Here is a 27,461-nt window from a genome sequence, read left to right on the forward strand (position 1 = left end):
CTGTGGGTGGCAGTGAGGCCATCTGGAGGGCCCAGCCTCCCAACCCTCCATGCCTGGAGGCTCTCCACATGCCCGGGAGGCTCAAAGCCACAGCAAATATTGTGCTAGGCAGGGAGGGCCCTCGAATTTACCAGGCAGTTCTGAGGCATATGGCAAGCCCTCTGGGAGAGGTGAGGAGGAGGAGAATTTTATATTGTTACCAAATACAGTTAGAGCAGGAAGGGAATTGGCATTCACTGTCTCAGAAAAAGTGGTCTCCCTGGGCTGGCCTGTAGACCGTGCTTATTGCTTATAAATGCAGCACTGACCATGACCTTTTGCTTTTGTATATTTTTGCTTTATGGGAGAAGAGATGTACAAGCCATTGGAGAGGGCCAGAACCATATCAAAAACCTACCCCCTAGAAGTGCACTGATATCTACAACTCACTTTGAAATGCGTTCCAAAAAATAGGTATTGATGGATGGATAGAGGAGGAGGTTGTGGAACACACCTTTAACTGCTTAGAAGCCAGTGTGATGTGTGAGTCACAGGTGAGAGCAGAACCCTGCTGCTTACAGGTTACACAAGGAGTGGGGAGTGGTGCAACAGAGGGCAGGAGAGCTCATGCTGGCGGCCTTGCTCCTACCTCCACCAGTCCACACACAGCACCAGCTTCAAGCTCTGGCAGGAAACACCCCCACAGGAAGTCTTTCAAATGGAACAGATCCAATCCCTACAACTCCCTCATTCTTGGGCCTCAGGGACCACCTTGGTCAAGAGTCTGTTTTAAATTAAAAGTGGTTCACTGCCAGGGGGTAAGTCTCCCCCGCCCAACATTTTATTATGAAAATCTCCAAACCTGCAGCAAAGATGGAAGAATTGTACGGTGAACAACCATATGCCCACCACCCAGATTCCACGATGAACATGTCACATGTTGCTTTATCATCTGTCTACCCACCCGTCTATCCATCCATCAATACCTATTTTTTGGGACACATTTCAAAGTGAGTTGTAGATATCAGTGCACTTCTAGGGGGTAGGTTTTTAATATGGTTCTGGCCCTCTCCAATGGCTTGTACATCTCTTCTCCCATAAAGCAAAAATACACAAAAGCAAAAGGTCATGGTCAGTGCTGCATTTATAAGCAATAAGCATGGTCTGCAGGCCAGCCCAGGGAGACCACTTTTTCTGAGACAGTGAATGCCATTTCCCTTCCTGCTCTAACTGTATTTGGTAACAATATGAAATTCTCCAAATATAACCTGATATATATTCCAAAGGGTCAAGGGGTTGAAGAAGAAATGGCATTATTTTGTTGAAAGGCTAGGGTTTCGGGAGAAGCGTGTGCCTGCATTGAAGGGGAAACTTGCTTCCTTTAGTGATCGGGCATCTGCATGTAAAGGGCTGCTTGTTGCAGAATGAAGTAAAGCAGGCAGATGTACTGTATTTTGTAGTTTCCATCATGACAGGCGATGAGCCAGCAAACCCAGGGGCTTCGTGTCAGTCTGACACCTTCAGGCCCAAGCACTGCACAGCCCAGCCCATCCCAAGGTCAATGCCATTCAGTGTGCCTAGATTTAGAAGAGAGGAGTCAAGGGTAGGGGGAAGGAGAGAAGGGAGGCGGCGATTCACCAAAGGCCATTGCCATGGTTTTGTGAAGAAGGACAGGGCCCGCCACCCAAGACACAAGCCATTCCTGAAACCGTCCCACAACACTGGAGCACAGCAAGGACATAACAAGAAAGAAAAGGGATGCAAAGAATCCGAGATGTGAGCACAGCATGAACAGCCCCGGCCTGCTCGCTGGGTAGGGAGCAAGGGGAGAGTGGCTGAGGGACTGTGGGACATCAGAAAGTCTTTATGCATGTGGCTTTTTGGCCTCAAGTATTTGATGACTTCAAAGCAAAGTCCCAGCAAACCAAACTAGGAAAGATGCCCCAGGCTGCACACTTGGTGAAACTGCTGAAGCCACTTGAATTCTTTGCCTTAGTGACTCACAATGACATAGATCTGGCCATGTTTTCTGCTAGTCCAAACGTCTCAGAGCCTGTAAGTGGCCCTCAGCCTACCCTACCTTTCCCACAACTTGAATGCCCTGAGGTCTTCCACACCGTTTGTCAGCCCCTGGCCTCTCCGAATGCCCTAATAGGAACACGTATCATTAAAACAGCAGGGACCATTTGCCCCTGTCCCAGGGATCAGTAAACTATCAGTCACCACTAGAACTGAAGGAGAGACTGGGAACACGATCCTGGCTAACAACACCTGGAGAATCTAAGCAAGGATTCTTCATCACAACAAAGCTAGTTTATGTTATCCCCAACACCTTGGCAAAGCTCATGCATTTAACGACACCCATTTAATATCGGGCAGACACACAAATATTTTCATTGCACAGAGACAGGTATATTAAAGGGCATGTGAAAACATTCTGTAAGCTGTGGATTGTTACACACGTGCAAGCTATTATTAGTACTACCTTTGTTAGGATGATTGATGGCTAAATGGACCGGAAGTTGTAAATGCGTCTATTTATACAGAATTTCAGCTCTATGGAATTCAACAGCTTTCCATCAGCAAAACAGTGCTTGTGTGGGCTGTGCGCCAAGACATGGTTCCTAGCCTCCTCTTATAAAATTGAATGCCGGATGTTCAGAGGAAGGGGCGCGCATGAAGTGGGCTTGGAAGGAGCTGGCAGAGAGGAGGGAAGGGATCAGTGGCCTGGAAGCCAAAGGGAGAGGGTGAAAGTAAGCCACACCATCAGTTTCACAGACAGCCCGGGAAGGGTGAAGCCTAGAGTGACTACAGGATTTCACCACTGGCTGGTGATAAGAGGTTAGTGGACCAGTAGGGTAGGATCCAGGCTATAGAGGGGTGAGAATTGGTGACAACGTGTGTAGACAACTCCCACAAGTAATCCAGTTTTGTAGGGAAAGGAAGATGTGGGGAGGAAGGAGGAGAAAGGGATTCTGAAGCTGGAGCATACCTGCTTGTTCTTCTGATTAAAGAGAAAGGTTTGGAAGAAAGAAAATGGTGGTGGGGGGGGAATGGAGAGATCAAGGGAATGGCAAGTTCTAAAGAGGTCGCAGCAGAGAGGGAGTGGGGGAAAGGGATGAGCTGGAGGCTGAGGGCCGTGGTCCCGGAGAGGGTCTGACAGTGGGGGAGAGTTTGGAGCTGCATGGAAGCTGAGGGAAACGGACTTGAACTAGGTTCAGGCCCTGACTCCACCATTCACTATGCAACCTTGGCAAGCCTCTCTGACGACCCATTTCCTCATCTGTAAAAGAGGATAATGCCTTCATTGTGGGAACATTATTGGAAACAATGGCGCTATTGCATGTAACGTCCCTATCGTGGTATCTGGCGCATGGAAGCACCCGGAAATGGTAGCTAGAACTGCTGTGGCTATTATTGGAGCCCAACAACTGAGGAACTCAGAGACCAGTGCGTTGGACAGCTCAAACACAGGAAAATTCAAGGGCCCAGCACAGTGGGACTCGGTAGAGGGGAAGGGCATGAAGCAGGCACCAAGGTCATCAGGGAGTGTAGCAGGTGGCCAGGAGGTCAGAAAATGACAGTGACCTTGAGGAAACGTAGAGGATCCTGTGGTGGGATGGCACTACTTGAAAGGAAAGGTGCTCTTTGGTGGTGAAGCAAAGAGCTAAGAGCATCACCGAGGAACTAAGAGTGTGCTAACCCAGTACGGGAAGATGGCAGCCCCCTGGTGGGCTCAGGGACAAGGTGGGGATTTCTGTATATGGTTGAGGATGAAGAAAAGCCTGTTCACCACGGAACATGATGGCAGAGAAGGAGCTGGGATACTAGGAGAGATTTGGAAAATGGGGCAGGAGGTGCAGTGGTTAGCCCATGGATGTGGTTTCTGGAGCCAGATTACCTGGGTTGGCCTCCTGGACCTGCCCTTTACCCGAAGTTACTGATGTTTAACTTCTGTAAACCTTGGCTTCTTCATTTTTAAATAAGGCTAATAAAAGTGGCTCGCTCCAAGGACTGCTGTGTGAGTTCAATCACACCATATAAAGCACCTAAAACAGCGCCTGCATATATAGTAAGTGCTCAGTAAGTGCCAGCTATCATCATCATCATTGTAGTCGTTATTTCTATGGGGGTAAGCAACGGGGAAGAGAAGCTTGGAGTAGACCTTCGTGGAAGGGGGAGGAGGAGCACTTCCGATCAGCTTGGATCAAAGACTTGCAGGATTAAAAGCTATGGTTCAGTGGTAGGATTCTTGCCTTCCACGTGGAAGACCTGGGTTCGATTCCCAGCCAATGCACCTTACGCGTAGCCACGACCCGTCTGTCAGCGGAGGCTCACGTGTTGCTCTGATGTTAAACAGGTTTCAGCAGAGCTTCCAGACTAAGACAGACTAGGAAGAAAGGGTTGGCAATTCACTTCTGAAAAATCAACAAAAATCCCATGGATCACAACAGTCCAATCCACAAATGGTCATGGGGATGGCACAGGACTGGGCAGCGTTTTGTTCTGTTGTGCATGGGGTCGCCATGAGTTGGGTGCTGGCTCAATGGCAGCTAAAAGCAACAATCCACGTCCAGTCTGAAGCAAGAACACTCAGCACAAAGAACCCACAGCCACCTGCAGAATCCTCAGGGCCTGGTGGAGCTGCTCCTCCAGCCCTGAGAGCCTTGGCAGAGAGGCTGACACCTCGAAGGTGTTCTGAGGCCCTGCCCGGGGAGTGACTGAAGTATGCTGGAGACAAGCAACTTTTAATCAATGAAGAAGCGAAGTGAACCTGGCCCTCAGCAGGAAAGGGACTGCTAGACGTCCCGGGCAGGGTGCAAGTAGCCTTCAGCTCCGGGCCCAGAAGTAAAGTCACTGCTCCATCCCACCCTCAAGCTGGCCTCCAGGCCTGCAGAGGCCTCAGCCATGGGTGACCTCAGCGACTTGCCCGAGAGTGGTGGAGCTGAGAGAGAAGGAGCCAGCTTAGGCCAGGGCGGAAATGAGAAGTGGTTCTCTCCTTGCCAGCCCGCCTAGCTCAGGAGCAAGCGGGTCAGACATCATACCCTCAGGGCACAAATTGTTTCTCTGCAGCTGATCCAGGAATAGTTTCTATCTAGCTCTGGAATGTACTGTGGCTTCTCATTTCCGTCCCCTCCAGGAGTCCGTTCTGGCAGTCCATTCTAGCTTGCAAAGGCCGAGGAGTGGAGGACTCTAAGCTCAGACCCCTTCTCTGTCTTCCTTCTCTCCCTCACCCCCCCAGTCTCTTTCTCCCTCTCTCACACTCACATATTTACACACATACTTCCTCTTTCTCGTATACATACTATCAGTGCCTTTCACACACACCCACACCCACACCAAGTCAAGGCTCACTATCAGTCTCTTTTCAGACACTATCTCTCTCTTGGTTCAGACATCATTTTTCTATCCCTCTCAGTTTGTGCCTCTCTGCTAGTATCCCCTGTGGGCATCTCTCAGTTCCCTCCCTCACGAACGGCCCCTCAGGGCCCCCTTTCCTCTCACTGTCCTCCCTCTCTCCCACAGCCTTCTCCCTCCGCCCAGCACTGCCCTCCCTCTGAGCACTCCCTCTACCTCACAGTCTCTCCTCTCTCTCTCTTCCCCTCTTCCCACAACAGGCAGCCAAGTAAACAGGAAGTGGCTAAAAAAAAAAAGAAAGGGGGTATGCTGGAGGGTCTTTGCTCTTTTGAACTGATTCCCTGTCTCTAGAAGTCAGGTCTTGGTGTGTTCTGGACACCTCTGGGTGTGACTCTGGGCCCAGCTCCTGGAACTCTCCAACAACTGTCACAAAAAGGGCAGAAAACCAACTCAGCAGCTCTGTATGTTTCAAGTCATCAGTGTTTGTGTGACTCAGGGCCCTGCGATGCTGCTGGGCTGAGCCAGGAGCAGCCAGGATTAAATGACACAGCCCTGCCCTCTTCAGCATCTCAGGGGGAGGGATGTTTGGAGCCCCCTCTCCTGGCAGAGGAGAGCAGGGCCTGGGGTCACACACATCCCTGGAGCTCCCACGCTAGATCAAAACACAATCCTTTCCAGAGGCCCAGAGCAGACGTGGGCTGACCTTTCTGTGGCCAAACAGATAGGCAGCGTCCAAGGACTACAGCCTCTGTCTGGAGCTTTTGAACAGAAAAGGGAAGTCCCCCCTCCTAAAATATGCTATTCTTGGTTCTTTGTTGACCAGCAGGTTAGGGTTACATAACGAGTGTCCTTGGTGTGCCTGCTAGGCTGTGCTGCCGGTGTCCTCAGGGTGTCTTCGAGTCTGGTCCCCATGGAATGTGCCGGCCCTACTATTTCGCCTCTCCCTTCCTTGTGCTGGCTTTGGTTTCAGGACGACTAATGGAGAGAGATTTCTGGAATGCACAGGCCCTGTTCCCTGCTCCCACACAAAGGCTCTCTGCTGGGTCCAGGCACCTCATCGCTCAACTAAAGAAACCTGCAGGGGCAAGGGAGAAGTTTGCACCGGAAAAGTTCTCTTCTTGCGCCGGCAAAGTCCTCTTCTTCTTTCCATGGGTTTCCTGAGCCTGCAAACACAGCATTCTCTCCAAGGATGAGTTACTGATTGAAAGGCTGACTGACTAAGGGCTGTCCCTCATACAGAGAAAGGCCAGCATCCCTTGCTTAAAACCAATCCCAGATAAAAGCCTTCCCTGATCAGCTCCGTCCTACCCTGGTCAGTCTGCTCTGAAACCCCTCGGAGCTGACTCAGTTGGGGAAGTATTTCCTGAAGGAGCTTTCCTGTGCAATCTCAGCTATCCTGTACAGGCTCTGGGCAATGGTCCAGTCTCCTCACTTTTACAGAGGGAGAGTACCTTGTCTATCTCACAGGACTGGGGAAAAAAAAATTTTTTTTGGAAATGTGCAATAAAGAAATTAATGGTTTACTGCCTTCAAGCAACTTATAATTTCACTGAGACATCAAGCCATTAAAATTTCTTAATAAGAGAGACACTTCATTAGGTACTTACAATACAAAAACAAAACCCGTTGCCATCAAGTTGATTCCAACTCATAGCGACCCTATAGGACAGAGCAGAACTGCCCCATAGGGTTTCCAAGGAGCAGCTGGTGGATTTGAACTGCCAACGATTTGGTTAGCAGCCGTGGCTCTTAACTACTATGCCACAATAGGCCAGGCATTTTTCAACACACTTTGCACTTTACATAGATTCTCTGATTCGTCCTCCCTATAGTCCTATGCCATGGGTACAATTATTACCCTAATTTTTTGCAGATGTGGAAAAATGAGGCACAGAGAGGTCAAGTAACTTATCCAAAACCACACAGCAGATAGGTGACAGGGCTGGGATTTGAACAGTTGTTTGACTTCAGAGGCCATATTGCTAACTGCAACACAGTACTGTGTCTCCAGATAATCCAGTCATGTTTAAGTGATGACAAGTTAAAACCACACATAGGCTACATGTGCAAGGTAATGCAGGGTGGGTATGGTTAACAACTGCAAGAGACCCATCCGAAGGCTGGCTCTTTTAATCACTGGTCATCATCACTCTCAGCCTCCATTTTCTTATCTGTCGAGTACAGGTGGTAGACTAGATGACCTCTATGGCTCCTCCACCTCTGCTATATTACTGCTGAAGGTCAGTGCAGAGAGAGATCTAGGTGGGGGAGGGAGGGGGCTGAGACAGGGCCCAGGTTAAGCTATAGGTTTTGGATTAGTGGAGGATAAAGGTATTTCGGGTACAAAAAAATACCATGTGTTCAGAGGTGGGGCTTATAAGATGCACAGAGAGAGTGGCCAGCCTGGAAAGGGAAGTATTTGAGAGGGAAGTGAGGAATATACTAGAATGGGTAAAATGGGGCCAGATTATAGGCTTGTTGTATGGATGGATGGGTAGATGGATGAAAGGGAAGGAAGGAGAGACTGTAGGGAAAGGAGGTCTGAGTTATAAGCTGAAGGGGGTTGATCTTATCTTTTAGAACCCAAATGGCCTTACAATAAGCTCCTATCACTTGAGGTAATCTGAGCTCCTCACCTGGACACTGCAGCATTCCCCTCACTGATTTCCCATTTTATGGTCTCTCCCTCCTCCAAATCAATTCTCTGTGGCCTCCACAACCATTTTTCTAAAATGTAAGCCATGTAATGCTCCTCTTGCTTAAATCCTACAATGGATTCTCATCACCTGAAGTATAGCCTCCACCATATTTATACTTTGTACACAACATAGAAGACCGTTCATGGCCTGACATCCAGCCTACCTCTCAGTCTTGAAAGGGTGCTGGACATGAGCAGATTTTTGTTTTCAAACAATCACCTTGCCTAGCTGCAGTGTGGACAGCAGACTGGTAAACAGACTAGGATGGTGGCAGTGGAGATGGAGTAAAGATGAATTTAAAAAAAATGCGAAGTCAATGGACAAGACTTAGTGGCAGATGTACGTAGGAGTTGAGGAGAGGGTAGGATGAAGGATAAATCCTGGGTTTCTGGTTTACAAACTGGATGAAAGGAGGAGATGAGGAAAATCAGAAGAGAACCATGGCTAAAAGGAAGACTATGGAGGTCAGTTTGAGACACTGAGTTTGAGGTACCTTTGAGACAGCCAAGTGGAGACGTCAAGAGGGCAAGTGGATAAAGGAGCTCAGAAGAAAGTTTGAGCAACTGAGCAACATAAGAGGTGCTTAGTTATCTAGTGCTGCTATAACAGAAATACCACAAGTGGATGGCTTTAACAAACAGAAATCTAATCTCTCATAATCTAGGAGGCTAGAAGTCTGAAGTCAGAGTACCAGCCCCAAGAGAAGGCTTTCTCGTTCTGTCAGTTCTGGGGAAGGTCCTTGTCATCAATCTTCCCCCTGGTCTAGGAGCTTCTCTGCACGGGGACCCCAGGTCCAAAGGATGCACTCCACTCCCAGCTCTTCTTTCCTGGTGATATGAGGTTCCTCTCCTTTCTGCTCCCTTCTCCCTTTTATATCACAAAAGAGACTGACTCAAGATACAATATAATCCTACAGGTTGAGTCCTGCCTCATTAACATAACTGCCTCTAATCCTGCCTCATTAATATCACAGGGGCTAGAATTTATAACACATAGGATAAATACATCAGATCACAAAATGGAGGACAACCACACAATACTGGGAATCGTGACCTAGCCAAGTTGGCACACATTTTCAGGGGATACAATTCAATCTATAACAAGGGGTAATTGATGGTCTGCTCATGGATGAGATTACCTAGAGAGAGTTTGAGGTAAGAAGATGGTTAGGACCAAGTCTTGAACAACTCCAGTATTAACTGGGTGGCTAGAGGAGAGGTATCCTACAAAGGAGGGGCTGAAAGTGGGAAGAGACCACTTCAAGAAGGAGGGCATGCCTGACAGTGTCTAATGCTGCTGAGAAATCACATAAGACGGGGCTGAAAAAGTCTGTTAGATTTCTCAAAACAAAGTCACTGGGGATCTTGGAAGGCCTATTTTAGTGACGTCATAGGGCTGCGTCCAAATTGGACTGAGTTGAGAGCTGAGTGGGAGATGACAAGTAAAGACTGTGAGTACAGACAACTGTTTTGAGAACTATTTCCTTTCCCTTCTTTTCCCTCCCTTTCCTCCCTCCACCCCCTTTTTATTTTAAGATTAAGGCCTGGGCATGTTTAAAAGCTGACCTAAAGGCTTAGTTAGGAGGGACAGTATAGATACATTATCACTTATCACACTCATACACTTGCCTGTCTCATCTCGTTAGCCTGTGAACCCACACAAAATCAAAAACTGTTTGCTTTTCTTATGCTCAATGCCTAGCATGGTATGAGGCATATACTAGATGCACAGAACATGTTGTTTGTTGTTGATGGTTGAGAACATCATCAGGGCAAGCCTCATGTCCTGGGGGACAACATGCAATGCTGGAAATTAGAAAAGGAATAAAAGTACTACCGATACTTATGGAACTTCAATATGATCCCTGAGATACCCAGAGACTTCAGGGTAACACAAGGAAAAAATGATGAAGAATTCACTCTCCCTTGGCATGCCATGGTCACAGTCATGCAGAAGTCACAAGCGTTGCACCACACTATTGTTCTTGCACATTTTCAGATTTCTTCAGCAAAAGGCCCTTCAGAGAAGTGAACAATGGCGCATCCTCAGTCTTAGGGCCAGTGTTAATGAACCAGCCCCGACAGGGTCAACTGATGGTACTTCCCAGCAGGCAATGCCCTGACAAGTCCCTCATCCTTTGCCCCTTATCTGCTGGACTGCATGTTGTGTGCTGCATTTGAGCAGCAAAATGGGACCACTGCAAAACAACTAAGGTGGTGCTGCTTTAAACCAAGACTCTCCAAACCTCAGCGTCTCTTTGTGAGATGTCAGCACTGGCTAGAAAGCAAAAACTCCATTGTCAAAGGCAAGAGAGCCCTCTCCAAGGCTATCTTTGCCTTTCTGATCTTAGCACCTGATTTCTCAATGCTGGTGCCCAGCTGCCAAATCCCTCTAGCTACTACTGCCTTTCACAGGAGGGCAGCAGGGAGAGGGCTTAATCTCTGGCCTGTATCTATCAGTCACAAGGAGATTAAGATAATGGAAGGAAGATGGAAAAATCCCATATTCTTTAATGATCTCACTTTTCCAGTTTCAAAGGAGTCTGAAAACACCCGAGTGAGATGAACCAAAGTCCTCACCTAGGACTCTGAGAATGCTGACTCAGAAAGAAAAACAGGAGGCTTGTAGCCAAAAGAAGTAGAGCTACCTCAGGCCAACACCTAGGGTTGGGCTCAACCTGCCCGACTCTGCCTGGCAGGGACTTCTGGGGACATGCCAAGCACATCCGGAGAGGAGTGAGTCCACCACTCTTGGTCACTGCAACAGGATGAGAGGGTTGCTATTTTCAACCTGGGCAGTTGTCGTGTTGTCGTGGCTGGTTAACAGCTGCCATATTCCACCCCAAGTTGGCCACTGTTCTGAGACCAGTGAAGCGCTCTCAGAGGATGGAGCTGGTCTGAAATATTACAGGCGTGGGCCACACTGAGCTTGGCAGCCAGGAGGCCAGCCAAGCCACAAGAAAGCAGGCAAACAGCCTCCCAAAGAAGAGCAGCCTTCAAGGATATGGGGAGGTGGGCTTTTCCTGAGCCAAGGCTTTGGGTCAACCAGTGATGGGAAGTGTGGCCCGCCTGCCAATCTTCTCAGCCACATCCTCCCCTACACAAGTAGGATCGGTAACAGCGGCACCAATTTCCTGGCATGGTAATAACAACTAAATGAGGTCATTCACATCAAGACTGCTTTGTAAATTAGAATAGGCTAACAAAGGTTCATTTAAGGAAAGCAGGTTCAGTATAATCCATAACAACAGCCACACACCCACTGAACATTCTGTGCCTTTCACCAAACAATCACAACATGGTACCTCAACCAGTCACTTCCTCCGCATGGGTCCTGCAGGCCTGGTCTGCTGTGTCCAACATATCCTTAAGTAACCCAGAGAAACTCACTTAGGAAAACAGAGACTAAATGTTTCCTAAAATTTTGATGAAGATAAAGAGCACTTACTCAGGTAAGACTTGAAAAATGTGGGCTCAGTGCTTGGGTGGAGGCAGGGAAGGCTAAATGGGTAATTCAGAGATTTGAAAAGAGTCTCAAGCTAATGAAAACAAGTAAGGTTAGGTAGAAATACGGTCACTGTTTACTTGCAAAAGGCAGTGCAGAGATCTCCTGGTCTGAATCTATGATCGAGAATCACAAAGAGATTCCAGATTTTGGGCCTCAATTTCCCCAAATGTAAAATAATCAAAGTCAATAGTTCACAGTTTACTCACTTTGTGATTGGTGCTCTTAGGAAAGGTATCAGATACAAATTATCCTTCTATGTCTTGCTTACTCACGATGAATGCAAAACACTAACCAACTCACCTCAGGTTGTTCACAAGGAAATCATCTCAATATACTAAAAAGGCATTAAGATAGGAATTTCCGTGAATATTACAGCATTTGCCAATTGCTGAAGGTCAACTGTGTGATGTTAAAGAACATACCAGCCTATGAAGTCTACTCCTTTTGCTTAGGATAGTTGGGCTCAGCTAATAAAGACTTTGGGGTGGTGGTTACGGGCTAGAGTGATAAGTGAGAGGGCAGAAGCCAGGGCTTGGGAGGTGCCTGGAAACAGGAAACCCAACTTCTAGACACAAGGGAGCACTTGGGTGGAGTTCTTAGGTCAGTGTTCTGAGAATCACGGAGACACCCCCTTAAAAGAAAACCAAGGTTCCATCCAATCCCACCCCCACCCTGTCAGAAACACTGAGCAGCAGAGGCCTATAACGAACTACGTCTCAGTATCCAAAATCAAGACCAAACTCAAAGTGCCAGCTCAACACTCAAGAAACTGATCAAAGGAGCCTTCAGAATAACTCTTTCAGCCACCAAAGCATTTCTCATAGTTTTCAAATTTATGTCAGAATGGAAAATTTTCTAATAAGCTATCATATGATATCAAAAAGCTAATACGACCTAAACCTAATCACTAGGATCTTATATTGGCCTGCTCATGGTCTTCCTGGGATTTTCCTTTGCTTTTAAAATTTCATCATTTCCCTCATGAACCAAACTTAATGACCTTAAGGATCAGGTCTGAAGTTCAAAGGCACACATGGAATCCTCATCACAGTGTCCTCTTTGCATTCTTCCCTTTCTAAGTAAAGAGAGAATGGTGGTGGGGGGAGATCCAATACTTAGATTACTCCAGTTTTTTTCAGAATCACTATTGAATTGTTGCTTAAAATGTGCCTGGGAACAGGGCCTGAGCAGTGAGGTAAGCCAGTGAGGTAAACACCATTCCCAGAGCTAAGCTCCACTCCCAGAACAGGGATAAGGGCAGGTTCTCAAAATGGCATCCCAACACTCTCTTTTCTTTCAAGACCTCAAATAAGTCTGGATAGTGAAGGTAGAAGCTCAAGATGACTCATATCCCATTCCTCAACTCTCAAAAGTTTCTGAGAAGTGGGAAATTCCAGGAGCAACACAAATTTAGAAATGAATTCAAGGCTGTGAGCAACTCCGACTCTGTCTCCCTGGTACCTAGTACAGTGCTTGTCAGATGATGAATGCTCAATGAACTCTTGATGACTGAATGAAGGTAGCGACCTACCTAAAACAAAATGACCCTCAGTGAGAGAGAACGGTCTCAGTATCTGCAGCTGCACTAAGATCACATAGTTATTATGGTCTGGTTTTTCGGAAGAGTTTTCTCTAATTTCAAGCTTCAGGAGGTTGGCTGGCTCCAGAAAGGAACAGCCCAGCTCACCTGGTTCCTGTGACTTGTCTGAAGAACATATTGCTTGGTCGTATGATTAAGCCCTAAATTTTGGTACTTTTTTTGCCTTTCAAGTGAACTTGAGCAATGACTGGATACAGGTGGAATTCTTAGAGAATTCCTGGCCTTGGGATTTGGCATGCCCATTGAGAATTTCCTGAAACCAATCTGCTTAGATGCCATGGAAGAAAATATTCCAGGGTGGGGAGGCCAAGTAGTAAAATTTATTCCACATCCCTGGTAGCGAGGCGTTATGCTGGGAGCTTACAGATATTGTCCTATTTGATCCTCACAACAACTCTCTGGGGCAGGGTTTGGTTCTCTTTATCTGACAGATAAGAAAAACAGGACCCAGAGAGGTAAAGTGATGAATGCAAAGTCACAGAAGTATAAAATTTAGGCAGTGCTAGGTTTAGGATCCAGATTTGCCTCATTCCAACGTCATTTTCTTTCCATTATGCAAGGATGCCTCAAAAGGTTACTGCGCTTATCCATCGCTGATGGGAATGCAAAGTGGTACAACTGCTATGGAAAATGGTGTGATGGTTCCTCAAAAAGTTAACCATAGAGCTACCATAAAACCCAGCAATCTGAATCCTAGGTACATACTCAAAAGAATGGAATGCAGGAATGCAAACAAAACCCGTACGTTCACTGCACCACTGTTCACGATAGCCAAAAGGTGGAAACAACCTAAATGTCCATCAACAGATGACTGGATAAACAGAATGTGGTATATACATATAATGGAATACTTTCATCCAAGAAGAGACTGAAGTCCTGATATATGCCACAACATGGATGAACCTTGAAAACATTATGCTGAGTGAAGTCAGTCAGTCACAAAAGGACAAAAATTGTATGATCGTACTTGTATGAAACAGGCAAATGTATAGAGAACAAAGTTTATTAGTGGAATTTGGTAGTAGACAAGAACTATTTTAGGTGAAGGGAAAGACAACACACAATACAGGAGAGGTCAGCACAATTGGACTAAACCAAAAGCAAAGACATTTCCTGAATAAACCGAATGCTTCGAAGGCCAGAGTAGCAGGGGCAGGGGTCTGAGGACCATGGTTTCAGGGGACATCTAGGTCGACTGGCATAATAAAATCCATTAAGAAAACATGCTGCATTCCACTTTGGTGAGTGGCGTCTGGGGTCTTACACGCTAGCAAGCGGCCATCTAAGATGCATAAATTAGTCTCAGCCCACCTGGAGCAAAGGAGAATGAAGAACACCAAAGACACAAGGTAATTATGAGCGCAAGAGACAGAAAGGGCCACATAAATTAGAGACTCCATCAGCCTGAGACCAGAAGAACTAGATGGTGCCCGGCTACAACCAATGACTGCCCTGACAGGGAACACAACAGAGAATCCCTGAGGGAGCAGGAGAACAGTGGGATGCAGACCTCAAATTCTCATACAAAGACCAGATTTAATGGTCTGACTGAGACTAGAAGGACCCCGGAGATCATGGTCCCCAGACCTTCTGTTAGCCCAAGACTGGAACCATTCCCAAAGCCAAGCAAGTCTTCAGACAGGGATTGGACTGGGCTATAAGATAGAAAATGATACTGGTGAGGAGTGAGCTTCTTGGTTCAAGTAGACACATTAGACTATGTGGGCCGCTCCTGTCTGGAGGGGAGAGGAGAAGGCAGAGAGGAACAGAAGCTGGCTGAATGGACACGGGGAATACAGGGTAGAGAGGAGGAGTGTGCTGTCCCAGTAGGGGGAGAGCAACTAGGAGTACATAGCATGGTGTACATAAATTTTTATATGACAGACTGACTTGATTTGTAAACTTTCACTTAAAGCACAATTTTAAAAAATTTATTAGCAGTCACTAGATGTAAGAGGAAGGGGGAAAGGGGAAGCTTTAGCTCAGGGGACACAGAGTTTCTGTTAATGGTGGAATAATCTGGAAACGAACAGTGACAATGGTTGCACAACATGATGAATATAACCAAAGCCACCAAATTATACATGTAAAAATGTTCAATTGGCAACTGTTGTTATATATTTTTTTATCACAGTAAAACAATTTTTTTTTTTTTAAGAAAAGAGGTTACTACAATGTCCCTATGGAAGGAACAAGGAGAAATGTCTCTGTGCTGGTTAATGGCACAGTTTCTGGAAGCTTTACCTGTTATCATTGTAAGCCTGAGGGACATGCATCAGTCCTCAACTGTCCTGGTCAATGGTCTTCCATGGAAGTATCTTTACCAACTATGGACCTATCATTCCTTGTAGTTATTGAAGAATCCTACAACAAATTCTGTTTTCAGAGCCACCATACACCGTGTCTCCAAAATGGAATCTGATTCTCCTGGCATTCACTGTCATGTGGACAATTAGGATTTACATAGATACCAGGAGAGGGAAACTGCTACACAGATTCCCAAACCTCTGCCTTGTGGGATTCTTTGCGGGGAGAGGAGCCCTTCCTCCAGAAAATATATATATTTTGCATCCTTGTAATTTACAAACAGTGTCTAGGTAACCATCAACAAACTTAGCAGAGATAAGTAGATATGAAAAGATCTTAAGATTTTTCCAGGCTCTCCCACCTGAGGCACACAGTGATGGCAATCTCATGAAGAAGTCTCTTTCCTGGGAAATTATGTCAAATCTTGGTTCACTCAAAAGGTACTTTTGGAGACCTTGGTCAAGAAAGCCACATTCAAGATGGCCCTGTAACAAGTCATTTAAGAAATGTGCAAATTGCAATGCAGTGACAGAAGGTAAAGCTGTGACCATGGCCCCAGAATGGCTACCAGGGTACTAATTCTGAAGGTGAAAATTACATTTCTGGAAGAAAAAACAAATAAATGGACAATATAAATGTTGTGAGAAGTATTTCTTAAAGTACATGTGGGTAACTCTTGCCATAGGAAATGTTCCATTTGGCCAGAATCAAGATGCCTAGAACCAGGCCCTAATATCAGAGGTACCTTTACCTGGAGAGGTTTACTAGAACTTTGTTAAACCTGCTGAAAACTGTCAGCCTACACACTCAGACTGTGCTTGGACTCTGGCTCTTGCCCACTAAAAATGAGCCACTAGTATCACCCTCCATTTTTTTTCTGTTTGGGAGAGAACTGCAGACGCCCTTGACCTCTAATCACCTTCCCTATATTCCTAACCCAATGCCATCGAGTTGAATCCGACACACAGTGACCCTATAGGACAGACTGGAACTGCTCCACCAGGTTTCCAAGGCTGTGATCTTTTTTAAATTTTTTATTGTGCTTTTTTTTTTTAGGTGCAAGTTTACAACTCAAGGTAATTTCTCATATAAAAATGTACACACATATTGTTTTGTTGATATTAGTTGCAATCCCCACAACGTGACAGCACACTCCCCCTTTCCACTCCAGGCTCCTTATGTTCATTCAATCAGTTCCTGTCCCTTCCTACCGTCTCATCCTGCCTCTGGACAGGAGCCGCCCATTTGGTCTAGTGTATCTGACTGAGCTAAGAAGCACACACCTCACATGTATTATTTTTTATTTTATAGTCCTGTCTAATCTTTGTCTGAAGACGGGGCTTCAGGAATGGTTTCAGTTCTGGGTTAACAGAGCGTCCAGTCCAAGGCTGTAATCTTTGCAGGAGCAGACTGCCATAAAAATACATATATATCTGGATAAACTGACTAAATATCCTACTTGTTGATGAAATAAAGTATACGAGACTTAGATGTATTTTCAGGAGGATCTCATAGTTATGAGGCCAAAAGGGTTCTGTTCTAAGTCCCATATCCTATTTGATTTAAATTTCTCAATATATGAAACTGAAGAAGTAGGCTGGCCATGAGCAAACAATTCACGTCCCCCCCTGCAGTCATTCTAAGTACAGAGAAGGCTAAAACACCAGGGCTGAGGCTGATTTCCACGATTTACCACAATGAAGTAACTTAAATCCCAAGAAATGCACTGTTTCCAAATTCGTTTCAAATCCCAAGAACTCAACGAAGAACAACAAAGTCTAAGCAAGAATCTTCTCTTACACTGAAACAACTGAAAAGACCATGCAGTACTTTCCATATTCATTTAGTAGAGGGGCTCAGAAGGTTCACAACTTAACGAAGCTCAAAAGAACAGAAACCCTCATGACGGCCCCACAAAGCACCCTTGCACACACAGACATAGACTGTGGACAGAACCATTCTGAGCTGTGTTCTTCCAGCAACTAGTGGGAGACACCACAGCCCTGACCGTGCACACAATCCCGTGACAATGTGTCACAAAAGTAATGTCAACAAGGCAGAAGTTGTTCCACTGCTTCCAGACCTTAGACCTAAATTAGACCAGATTTGCTTCACCACTAATTTTTATGGCCTTAAAAACCCTATGGAGCAGCTCTACTCTGCACACATGGAGCGGCAATGAGTCAGAATCGACTTAACAGCAACTAACAATAACATGTTACAAACCTGTAATCTGGTGTATTTTCTCTTAGTCGTGTGTTTTGCTATGGGGCAAGGACTATAAGCCTTTTATGGATGGAAATACCATAGAGAACTGGAAGGGGGTTCTCCAGGGTATCCCTACCAGTTCTAGCCCTAGTTCTGCCTCAACCCCTTCTTCGAGTTCACACTTCTGTCCCCTTCTTGCTTCTGAAGACAGACCACAACCACTCAAACCCCTTCTAGGTAGCGGCTGCCGGGGGAAGCGGTGGGGAAAACTACAAAAATACTGAAGTCAGCTGCTGGTGAGTCACTGAGTCAGCATCTTCAAGACCAGGGTGATTGTTGGGAAACAGGCCTCTCTCCCACAGAAACCCCAACTGTAACAGCAAACCAAGAACTCAAAACCAACGCACACAAACCTGGAGTGAAACCCCTCGCTGACCGTGGGTGCCAAGGATCTGGGGGCTGGAACTCCTCGCCCATGGTTCACAGCTGCCTCCTGCACAAGCTGCAGTGTTTGAGAGATAAAGAAGTGCTGGGTGCTACAACCACGTCCAAGGAGCCAACGCATAAATGTGTGGTCCTGCCTGGAGCTGGGCTCAATTTTCAGTCCTCCCGAAATTATCAAACATGCAACGATGATCTCATTCCAGAAACTATTTTCCCCAGGAAGTCTTGGATAGCTTCAACCTCTTAACTAGTTGTTGCTTTAGGATATAATATACAACAAAAGCAAGAGACAAAATTTTATACAGCAGTAAACACACACACTTAGAAGAGAAAAAAATTTGGAAGGAAATAAAAAAAAAAAAAAGAAGGACATACAACCTCTTAGATACGAATGATGGAATTATGGATGGTTTATTTCTTTCTACTCTTCAGAATATTCTAGACCTAAGATTAATCCTCCAGCTCTCTGGCAAGGTCATTCTCTTGACTGAGCACAGTTTTGGAAGGGAAGCATATGAAACAGTGAGGGCGAAGAGTTCTTGTCTGGTTTACCAGATGGTCCAAATTAAACCTGGTCAACAAGAAGGAGACAGACGGTACAGTCAGACTGACCACATAGCCAGCAACTTCCCTATATTTTTCAAATTTTCTTTAATGAACGTATGTGGCTTTTCCAGTGGGGTGGGGGGAGATACTCCATCTCAGCAACCCCAGAGAAGTTAGTGACTTGAAGCATCGTTCATCTGGGAGCCTCAAAGACTTGGCACTGCTCATGTTTCCTCTACCCGGTGACATGTGAGAATCTCCCAATACCACAGGATTGTATGGGGATGGAGGAAAGAGCCAGACAAAAAGCACCCCTGGGGCTTTTGGACGTAGCGTCTGGCAGAATTCTGAAACGCAAGATCAGCTCTATGCATGCTGATAGATGAACAAAAAGCTGCATGTCCACTCAGTTCCAGAATATTCCTGTTTCCAAAATGGTAAACTGGTGTTCTCTCCTGAGGGTCACTGGCCTCATCTCCCACTGCTCCCGGGCTCTGCACCACATTCAGAGGAACGACATCTTAGAGAGGGAGGGAAGACCTAGAGGGACGGGACCTAACATGCAGGGACCCTGTCCTGTGCCAAGCCTGGAGCCAGGGCCTTCATCTATGTCATCTCTTTCGATCTTCAAAATAATTCCGAAGCAAGTGCTATTGGCCCATTTTTACAGACGGGAAAGCTGAAACTCCAAGACAACGAAGATGGTAGGCTGATGAGCTGTGGAGATGGGATTTGCGCATGTTAGTCTGACTGAGAAGCCCTTGGTCCCAGGCAATATGGACACAAGCAGCCTTCTAGGATGAAAATGTATCCGAGGATTATTTTGGGATACTGAGGGGAAGGGAGGGACAGTTCTGTGATAATATTTTCTTATTTCTCTTAAAAAGAAAAGCACTACTTAAAGTTGACCACAGACATTGCCGGACTTATAGAAGGTGTGTGTGTATGTGTGTGTGTGTCTACTAAAGGGAATAGAAACTCCAACCCAGGATGCTGGGATTCCTTAGGAAAAGCCCTGTGATTTTCAGGGGCAAGGCCAACCCCTCCCTCCCTCTGGGCACCAGCTGCAGCTCCCCAGAGGTCGTGGCACTGACTGGTAAAGGAGTCAGTATTATGGATTGAATTGTGTCCCCCCAAAATGTGTGTCAAAGTGGCTAGGCCATGACTGTGTGATTTGTGTGACTGTCCACCTTTTTGTCATCTGATGTGATTTTCCTCTGTGTTGTAAATACTAATCTCTGTGATGTTAATGAGGCAGGATTAGTGGCAGTTATGTTAATAAGGCAGGACTCAATCTACAAGATTAGGTTGTATCTTAAATCAATCTCTTGAGATATAAAAGATAGAAGCAAGCAGAGAGACAAAGGTACCTCATGCCACCAAGAAACAAGAGCCAGGAGAACAGCGCATCCTTTGGACCCAGGGTCCCTGCGCTGAGAAGCTCCTCAACCAGGGAAGATTGATGACAAGAACCTTCTCCCAGAGCCAAAAAGAAAGAAAGGCTTTCCCTGGATCTGGCATCCTGAATTCAGATTTCTAGCCTCCTAGACTGTGAGAGAATAAATTTCTCTTCGTTAAAGCCATCCACTTGTGGTATTTCTGTTACAGCAGCACTAGATAACTAAGTATCAGGTGAGCCCTCTTTCTGTGCCAGGCAATGTAATAGGTGGTTTCCACACACGCTTATTCCTCACAGCAACTAGACACCCAAAGTCCCACAACCAGCACGGAACGTAATGGATCTAGACCAGGTCTGCCTGCTACTAAGCCCACTTCTTTCTGCTAACCCAGACAGAACCATCCAGCTAATACCAACCTATCATCACTTAGCACATGGAGTCCTAACTCTCCCACTCAGCTTAGTCTTCTGTGACATCCCTATGTCCTACATTTTCAGGGCAATGCCAATTGTGAACATTCTGGTCCCATTACATCCATGGGTGTCCTCAGACTAGTCTCATCACATGGTCTTCCCAGGAAGCCCTACTTGCTGACCCACTTCTGTGCAGCCCTCAGCATAGATGGTTACTCTTGCCATGAGGACATATCACTTACACACACCTGGTTTGCTTCACATGAATGTGATATATCTTCCCAACTGCTCTCTAAGTTGCCTTTAAACCAACACTTCTCAGTGTGAAGACTATTCTCAAGGAGGTACCTCTGGAGCCACAAAACACACAGTCTGAAGAAAAAACTACAGGAGTGCCTAAAGTAATTCAGCTTACTGAAGCAATTCAGCTTACTATATTTGCAGATGGCATACTGTTGGACCCGATGGCCCTTTTGAGACACAAGTTTAAAGCATCTCATCAGAATACAACTCCAGAATGGGAAATGCCAGGCTATATTTAACTGGTATCAATGTTAGAGTCTTAGATTTTAAAAGTCAAGTGTTCCAATATGACACAATAAAAACTTGGCTTGGCTATAGTTCATTCAAAAATTAAAATTCTCGAAACTTCTCGTGTTAAAATTAAAAACAAGCTCAAGAGTATAATGTTTGACTCCTTAAAAGAAAAACGAATGTATGTAGGACGGGTTAATGGAAGTGGAGGGACAGGAAGTGAACGTTCAGCTGAACTCTGGGCTGAGCCTTCATTACCTGGAACGACAAATAACATGTTCAGTTCTGAGGATCATGTTTGAGACATGAGAGAGCTCTCAGAGAACGAAGAGATTTGGTACGTCTAGCCCAGATGAGAAAGGATAACAGAGAAAAATAAAGCAGCTTTCAGATGTCTGACAGGTTGTTACATGGAAGAGGCTAGAAGCTACTGAGAAACAAGTTTCTATTTAATAGAAAGAGAGATGTTTAAGCTCCGCCTGTGGTAGGCAGAGAAATGGCCCTACAAAGACGTCCATGTCCTAATCCTCAGAATCTATAAGTATGTTATCTAACGTGGTAAAAGAGACTCTGCTGAAGTGACTAAATTAAGGACTTTGAGATGAGGGATGATCTTGGATTATCTGGGTGGATCCAATGTAATCACAAGGGTCCTTTAAAGAGAGTGGCACGAGGATCAGAGAAAGAGATGTGGCAATGGAAGCAGACAGCAGAGAGATGAAGGTGCAATGCAGCTGTCTTTGAAGACGGAGGAAGGGGCCACAAGCCAAGGAATACAGACGGCCTCTAGAAGCTGCGAAAGGCAAGGAAACAGATTCTCCCCTAGAGCCTCCAGAGGGAATGCAGCCCTGCTGATGCCTTGATTTTGGCCAAATAAGAAGACCCATTTTGAACTTCTGACTTCTAGAACTGTAAAAGAATAAATTCAGTGTTGTTTTAAGCCACTAAGTTTGTGGTAATTTGTTACAATGGGAAATAAATACAACGCCTAACCAGAGAATGGTCACTACTGGACCAGGCGACCTCCCCGTCCTGGGAGGTAATCAAGAAAAGGCCGAGCACCTACCTGTCAGGTATGCTATGCAGGCAGTTCCTGCATTAACTGGGGAGTAAGCCTGGAAAGCAGACCCTCCACCTCTGACAATGCACCTTATGTGGCGTGCCTTGTCCTGCTTTTGTATTTGACATGCTGGACCCCACCCACCCCAATGCCTGTTGGGGGGAAGGCTTGTCCACCCTATTCTCCCAGGACAACTGGGAGACACTTTCCACCACCACCCGAGACAGCGACACTCCCGGGGATGGGAGAGAAGGAAGTGCAGAAGGAGCAAAAGGTAGGCTTTGGGGGTGCCCAGGTGCCTGCGAGTGGCTCAGAGCACAGGTGCTGGCTGGGGGTGCCTACCTGAGCAGAGGACTCCCTTGTTCCTGGCACAGGAGAAGTTGTCGCACTCACAGAAAGGCCCGTAGATCTTCCCGAACTCGCTCTCAAAGCAGGAGCACTGGTTGCAGCTGCACTCCCCGCGCCCACTGCACAGGGGCTTCCCCTCGGCCTCCCGGCACAGGTTCTGGTACCCGCTCTGGTTCTCCCCTTCCTGGCACTCGCACCTGGTGCCCAGGTAGCCGGGGTTGCACTCGCACAGGCCGCAAACGTAAGTCCCATTGCCGCTGCATCTGGTGCTGTCTGGCTCCAGCCGGGCGCTGCAGCCACACGTGCAGCTGTAGGCGACCCCCACCTCCAGGGTGTCCCGGAACCCCACGGGCCGCAGGGTGAACCTCTGCTCCACCTGTCTGCCGGGGCAGCTCCGGGCCTCCACTGACACATCAAAGGTCGCCTGGGCAGAAGCAAAGGAGGGGACATGGTGGCCACTGCATGTCAAGGGAGTTATCAGCATTGCCTTCCCAACCATCCAGTGGCCGGACTCCTTTGAGGCCCTCGAAGGGCAAGGGGCGGTGCAGGGCAAAGCAACCAAATCCAGTTGCCATTGAGTCAAGCGAACAGGGCCGTGAGATCTAGCCTTCTCCACACACACAGGTAGAGCCCCGGTGTGACTCAAGTAGGAAGAAACCTTGGAATCACTAAATTCCCTCATTTTCTCAAGGAAGAGATTGTTCAGGTGTGTTAACACCTTTTCATCCCCACAATCCTGAGGAAACGGGCTCACATGGCAAGGTAAAAGGAATCAGGGAAAACTTTATGCAATCCCTTTTCTCCCCTTCTTTTCACCTTATTCTACTCTCTCCCCACCCTTGGCTGCAGTACACCTCTCCCCTGTCCCACCCCATTTTAAAAGTCATTCATTCGCACTCAGCTGCTAACCAAAAGGTTGGCAGTTTGAGTCTACACAGATGCCTCGGAAGAAAGGCCTGGCAATCTTCCGAAAGATCAGCCATTGAAAATCTTATGGAGCAGTTTTGCTCTGACGCACTTGGGGGCTACCACGAGTCGGAATCAACTTGATGGCAACCGGTACTGGTTCCTCTGTGCCAGGCATTGTAGACACAGGGGATACAGCGGTGCCCCCTGAACCCATGAACCCGGGTGGTGGGTGCCCACGCTGGAAGGAGTCCATAGACTCTGGCCAACTGCTTGCACCTCTGTAGGGAGATCTCCTTCCCTGCTAGAGGAGGGATGAGATGACTCCTAGGGTCCCTTCTTGCTGGTCTCTCTCCACAGACCCAACCTGAGCCTCCCTGCACCCCAATTTCTCTGTGGGTGGTCTTGAAGAGTCATCCTTGGAGGAAATACACCATATACGTGCACAGACTTTTCTTTAAATAAACAAAACAGGTAAGGGAGTGTTGCTAACTCCCGAGCTTCTCGAGGGTTGCCTTGGAAATGGAAAGAAAGGTGGACCTAGCTGGGTGGCGATGGTGGTGCAGGGGAGATGCCTGTGAAAGGCTCACGTGGCTGGAATATAAGGAAGCCAGGGTGATGCTTTTTTTTTAGAGTCCAGGAAGTAGAGCATAACTCCTGCACCCTCTCCTCCTCCTCCCACTGAGAAAAGGAACCAGGTGGGCTTCAAATCGCCCAGCCCTCCCCTCAGAGCAGCGCAGCATAAGCTCTGTGGAAACCCCAGACAGGTAGTGGGGATGCCCCGACGAAATGCCATCATGAAGTGCCTCTCCCCTGTAGTGGCACGCCCAGACCCATGTGCCCACTCCTGATGCTGACTGCCTTCATCTGGGCCCCGCTGTCTTTATTTTCCAAAGAGCTCCACAGATCGTTCTGAAGCTCAGCCTGGGTTAGGGACCACTTTTAGCTACTACTATTCTTTATTCTACTAATTGGATTGGAATAAAGCTGATTTTGAAAAAGTCATCGATAACTTCTTAAGGTAATAATATATATTCTTGAAAACACTAAAAATATTTTTTTCTAAACATTCTACAGATCTCTATCACTTGGAATCTTTGCAGTTGTTAGCTGCCATAAAGTCAGCCCTTGACTCTTGGTGACCCCACGCACAACAGAACAAAACACTGCCCAGGCTTGCAGATGAGACCTTTGTGATCCATAGGGTTTTCACTGGCTGAGTTTTAGAAGTAGATCACCAGGCTTTTCTCACTAGTCTGTGTTAGTCTGGAAGTTCTGCTGAAACCTGTTCAGCCTCATAGCGACACCAAGCCTCCACTGACAGATGGGTGTGGCTGTGCACGAAACATACTGGCCAGGAATTGAACCCGGGTTTCCCACGTGGGAGGTGAGAATTCTACCACTGAACCATCATGCCTCCTTTGGGATCTCTACTAATTCTATAACATCTCCCTCAGATTCTGTTACATCTAGGATGTCCTCAGGGGTGAGGGAGCAGAAGGACAGATCCAGCTCTCTAGGTCCTTGAGAAAGTCCTCCTTGGTAGCAGCCGCAGTTCCAGGAGAGAGCATAAGTGAAGGAGCCAAACGGAGGATGTTTTGGGGCAGGTGAGCTGAGGACCATGACAAGCAACCCAGGGTCAGAAGACATGGGAGAAGCAAGCCAGCTGGCAGACAGCTTGGACTGTCCCACCCTCACCATGTCCACACCACCATGTCCTACCATGGGTGGGAGAGACAAAGGGGAGAGATTGGCAAAAGCAAGTTCAGGACTAAGTTCCTGAGGCAAACGGTGGCCTCTCGAGCCAAGGAAACAAGAAAGGGGTCCACCCAAGAGCACTGAAACCTCCTGCAACATAGTCACCAATTGCTGAGTGCCTACTACATGCCAGGCACTGTGTTAGGCACTTCTGCAAACATCTCATTTATTCTCAAAAACCAAACCAGCTGCCAATGAGTGGATTCCGACTCATAGTGACCCCCCATGTGTCAGAGTAGAACTGTGCTCCCTAGAGTTTTTAATGGCTGACTTTTTTGTAAGTAGATCACCAGTCTTTTCTTCAGAGGCACCTCTGCGTGGTCTCGAACCTCTAACCCTTTAGTTAGTAGACAACACATTAACCTCCCAGGGGCTCCTCTTTTATTCTCACATGCTCTGTGAGGAGGCATCCACACTTTACCAAGGAGGAAACAGACTGGTGAGCTTGGTCACAGTCACATGGCTGGTGAGGACGGGGCTGAGCCTGAACGCTCCTCAGCAGGTTGCCTTCCGGAAATGGGGAGCAGGGCCAGCGTCTAGCGTTCAGGTCTGTGTACCAAGGAAGAACCTACCTGGCTCACTGGCTGCCTTGCGCTGGGAACCACCTGACCCTGGTGGTAGGAAGAGGGCCAGGGGCAGAATATGCCCAAAGCCGTCCATGGGACCATCACAGAATGCCAACTCTTCCTCTGCTTCTTAAAGCAGCTTTGCGGGGTCATCAGTCATTAGCCCCCCACTTCATGTGAACTCACCTATGAGGTGCAAAGTGGGGCTAAGCAACTTGCTAAGAGTCCCTGTGCTAGCGAGCCACAGCACCAGGACTCAAATCTGGGACTGGCTGTTGCCAAAGTCCATGTCTTTTCCTTATACCTCACGCACTTTGGAAATAAGAGGTCAAAGAAGCATAAGGCTGTATCATGGCATGGGCGGACAGACACTCAAGTGTACAGATTAGTTTCTGAGGCTCAGAGGGGGCAGCGGCCTGCTTAAAGCTACCATGTCCTGGGGCTACAACTCTGCTGGAGAGACAGAACCCTGGACCAGCAGCCAAAGGTGTTTAATTATTGAATGACTGTGGGGAGTGGCCATCTGTGAGCAGGACCTTCCCTCAGGAAATTCTGCCTGTGTCAAGGGATAAAGAAAGCAGTGAAGGAGAGAATGGAATCTCCTCAGCCGGGTCAGTGTGTGTCTGTCTGCCCCAGAGTCAGCGGAGAGCTCAGGAGAGCCTCTGAATCAGCACTGGGACATCACCTGGGACTTAGAAACACTCACACGCTGTCTGTCTGGTGGGGAAAGCAAGGACATGGCTTCAAAGCAGGCCTGGGGCCTTGCTCAGCCAAAGGCTCTGGTCTAATTAAGGGCCTACCGGTGCAGAGTCCACTGCCACCTGGTAACCAGAGACAGCTTCTGTCTATTTCAGTGGCTGGGACTCGGGTCCTGCTGGACCCACAGAGCCTATAAAAAGCACTTATGTAAAAGGAAGTTGGTCAGTTTTCCTACTCCCCTTTGAAAGTCCATTTTCCCCGTTGGATCAAAAAGAAAAAAAAAAAAAAATCCCAGGAGGCTGGAATGAAGCTCCCTTGCCTTGCTCCCAGGATTACTGAGGACTCCAGCTAATATTGAAGACTCCCCATTTCTGGAGACTTCCCAGTCTTCCACTCCAAGATTCCACAGAAGCTCACTGAGATAGCAGCTTTCCGGCCTGGTCTTGTTATTCGAACCTCATTGTGATGCTTCTGGTTTCCCCACAGGGCTGCAGGCCTGAGCCACCCTTTCAAAGAGCTGCCCAGCCCCCACCCTGTCCCACCAAACCCTGAGCTGTGCAGATGCCAAGTCCACCCGGATCTCAACAGGACAAAGCCCTGGGGATGGGCACAGGGTACAAAGCCCCAGAGGAGTGGACAAGAGCGGGGACGCCGTGGGAAGCCCATGACGGGCTCACTGGGTCCTTTGTCCTGGGCGTTAGTCCTCACCACACAGCCGGCCACTTGCATACTGATTTGTCAGAACCCGTGAGTGAGAAAGCTGATTCCCAGTGGTCAGGCCCACTCAGGCTGCCCCTGTTGGTGTCAGGACCAGGGGAGAAACATTAGGGAAAAAGCCAAAATCAGTGGAGAAGAGAATCTCACTGGAATCTGGGCTTTTCCGGTTTTATTTAAGGGATAGCTTTCTTTGAGGGCATCCTTGTCCCCCATCCCCTGCCACCTCTCCTGCCTCTTGCCTGGACAGTTCTCTGAATACAGACAACACAGGATCAAGTCACAGAAGCACACCTTGAGTTGGAAGGGACCTCAGAGCCTCTGCCTGCACCTCCACCACCTCTGCAGTAATCTCTGATTACAACGAGGTACGAGCCACCTGGCTGCAACTTTAACCCACCTGTCCTGTTATGAT

The 27,461-nt window shown here is 47.3% G+C and overlaps 1 protein-coding gene across 1 annotated transcript in view; it reads right to left on the bottom strand.

Annotated features, from left to right (window-relative positions):
- The window catches only part of ITGB5 (integrin subunit beta 5), a 135,920-nt gene that overhangs the window by 18,310 nt on the left and 90,149 nt on the right, over positions 1-27,461 (bottom strand). The window contains exon 10 of the mRNA XM_049878730.1: positions 22,398-22,827. Within this exon, the coding sequence (XP_049734687.1) occupies positions 22,398-22,827 (430 nt within the window). The remainder of the gene's footprint in view (positions 1-22,397; positions 22,828-27,461) is intronic.

Source organism: Elephas maximus, chromosome 1 (genome assembly GCF_024166365.1).
Source record: "Elephas maximus indicus isolate mEleMax1 chromosome 1, mEleMax1 primary haplotype, whole genome shotgun sequence".
NCBI classification, from domain to species: domain Eukaryota; kingdom Metazoa; phylum Chordata; class Mammalia; order Proboscidea; family Elephantidae; genus Elephas; species Elephas maximus.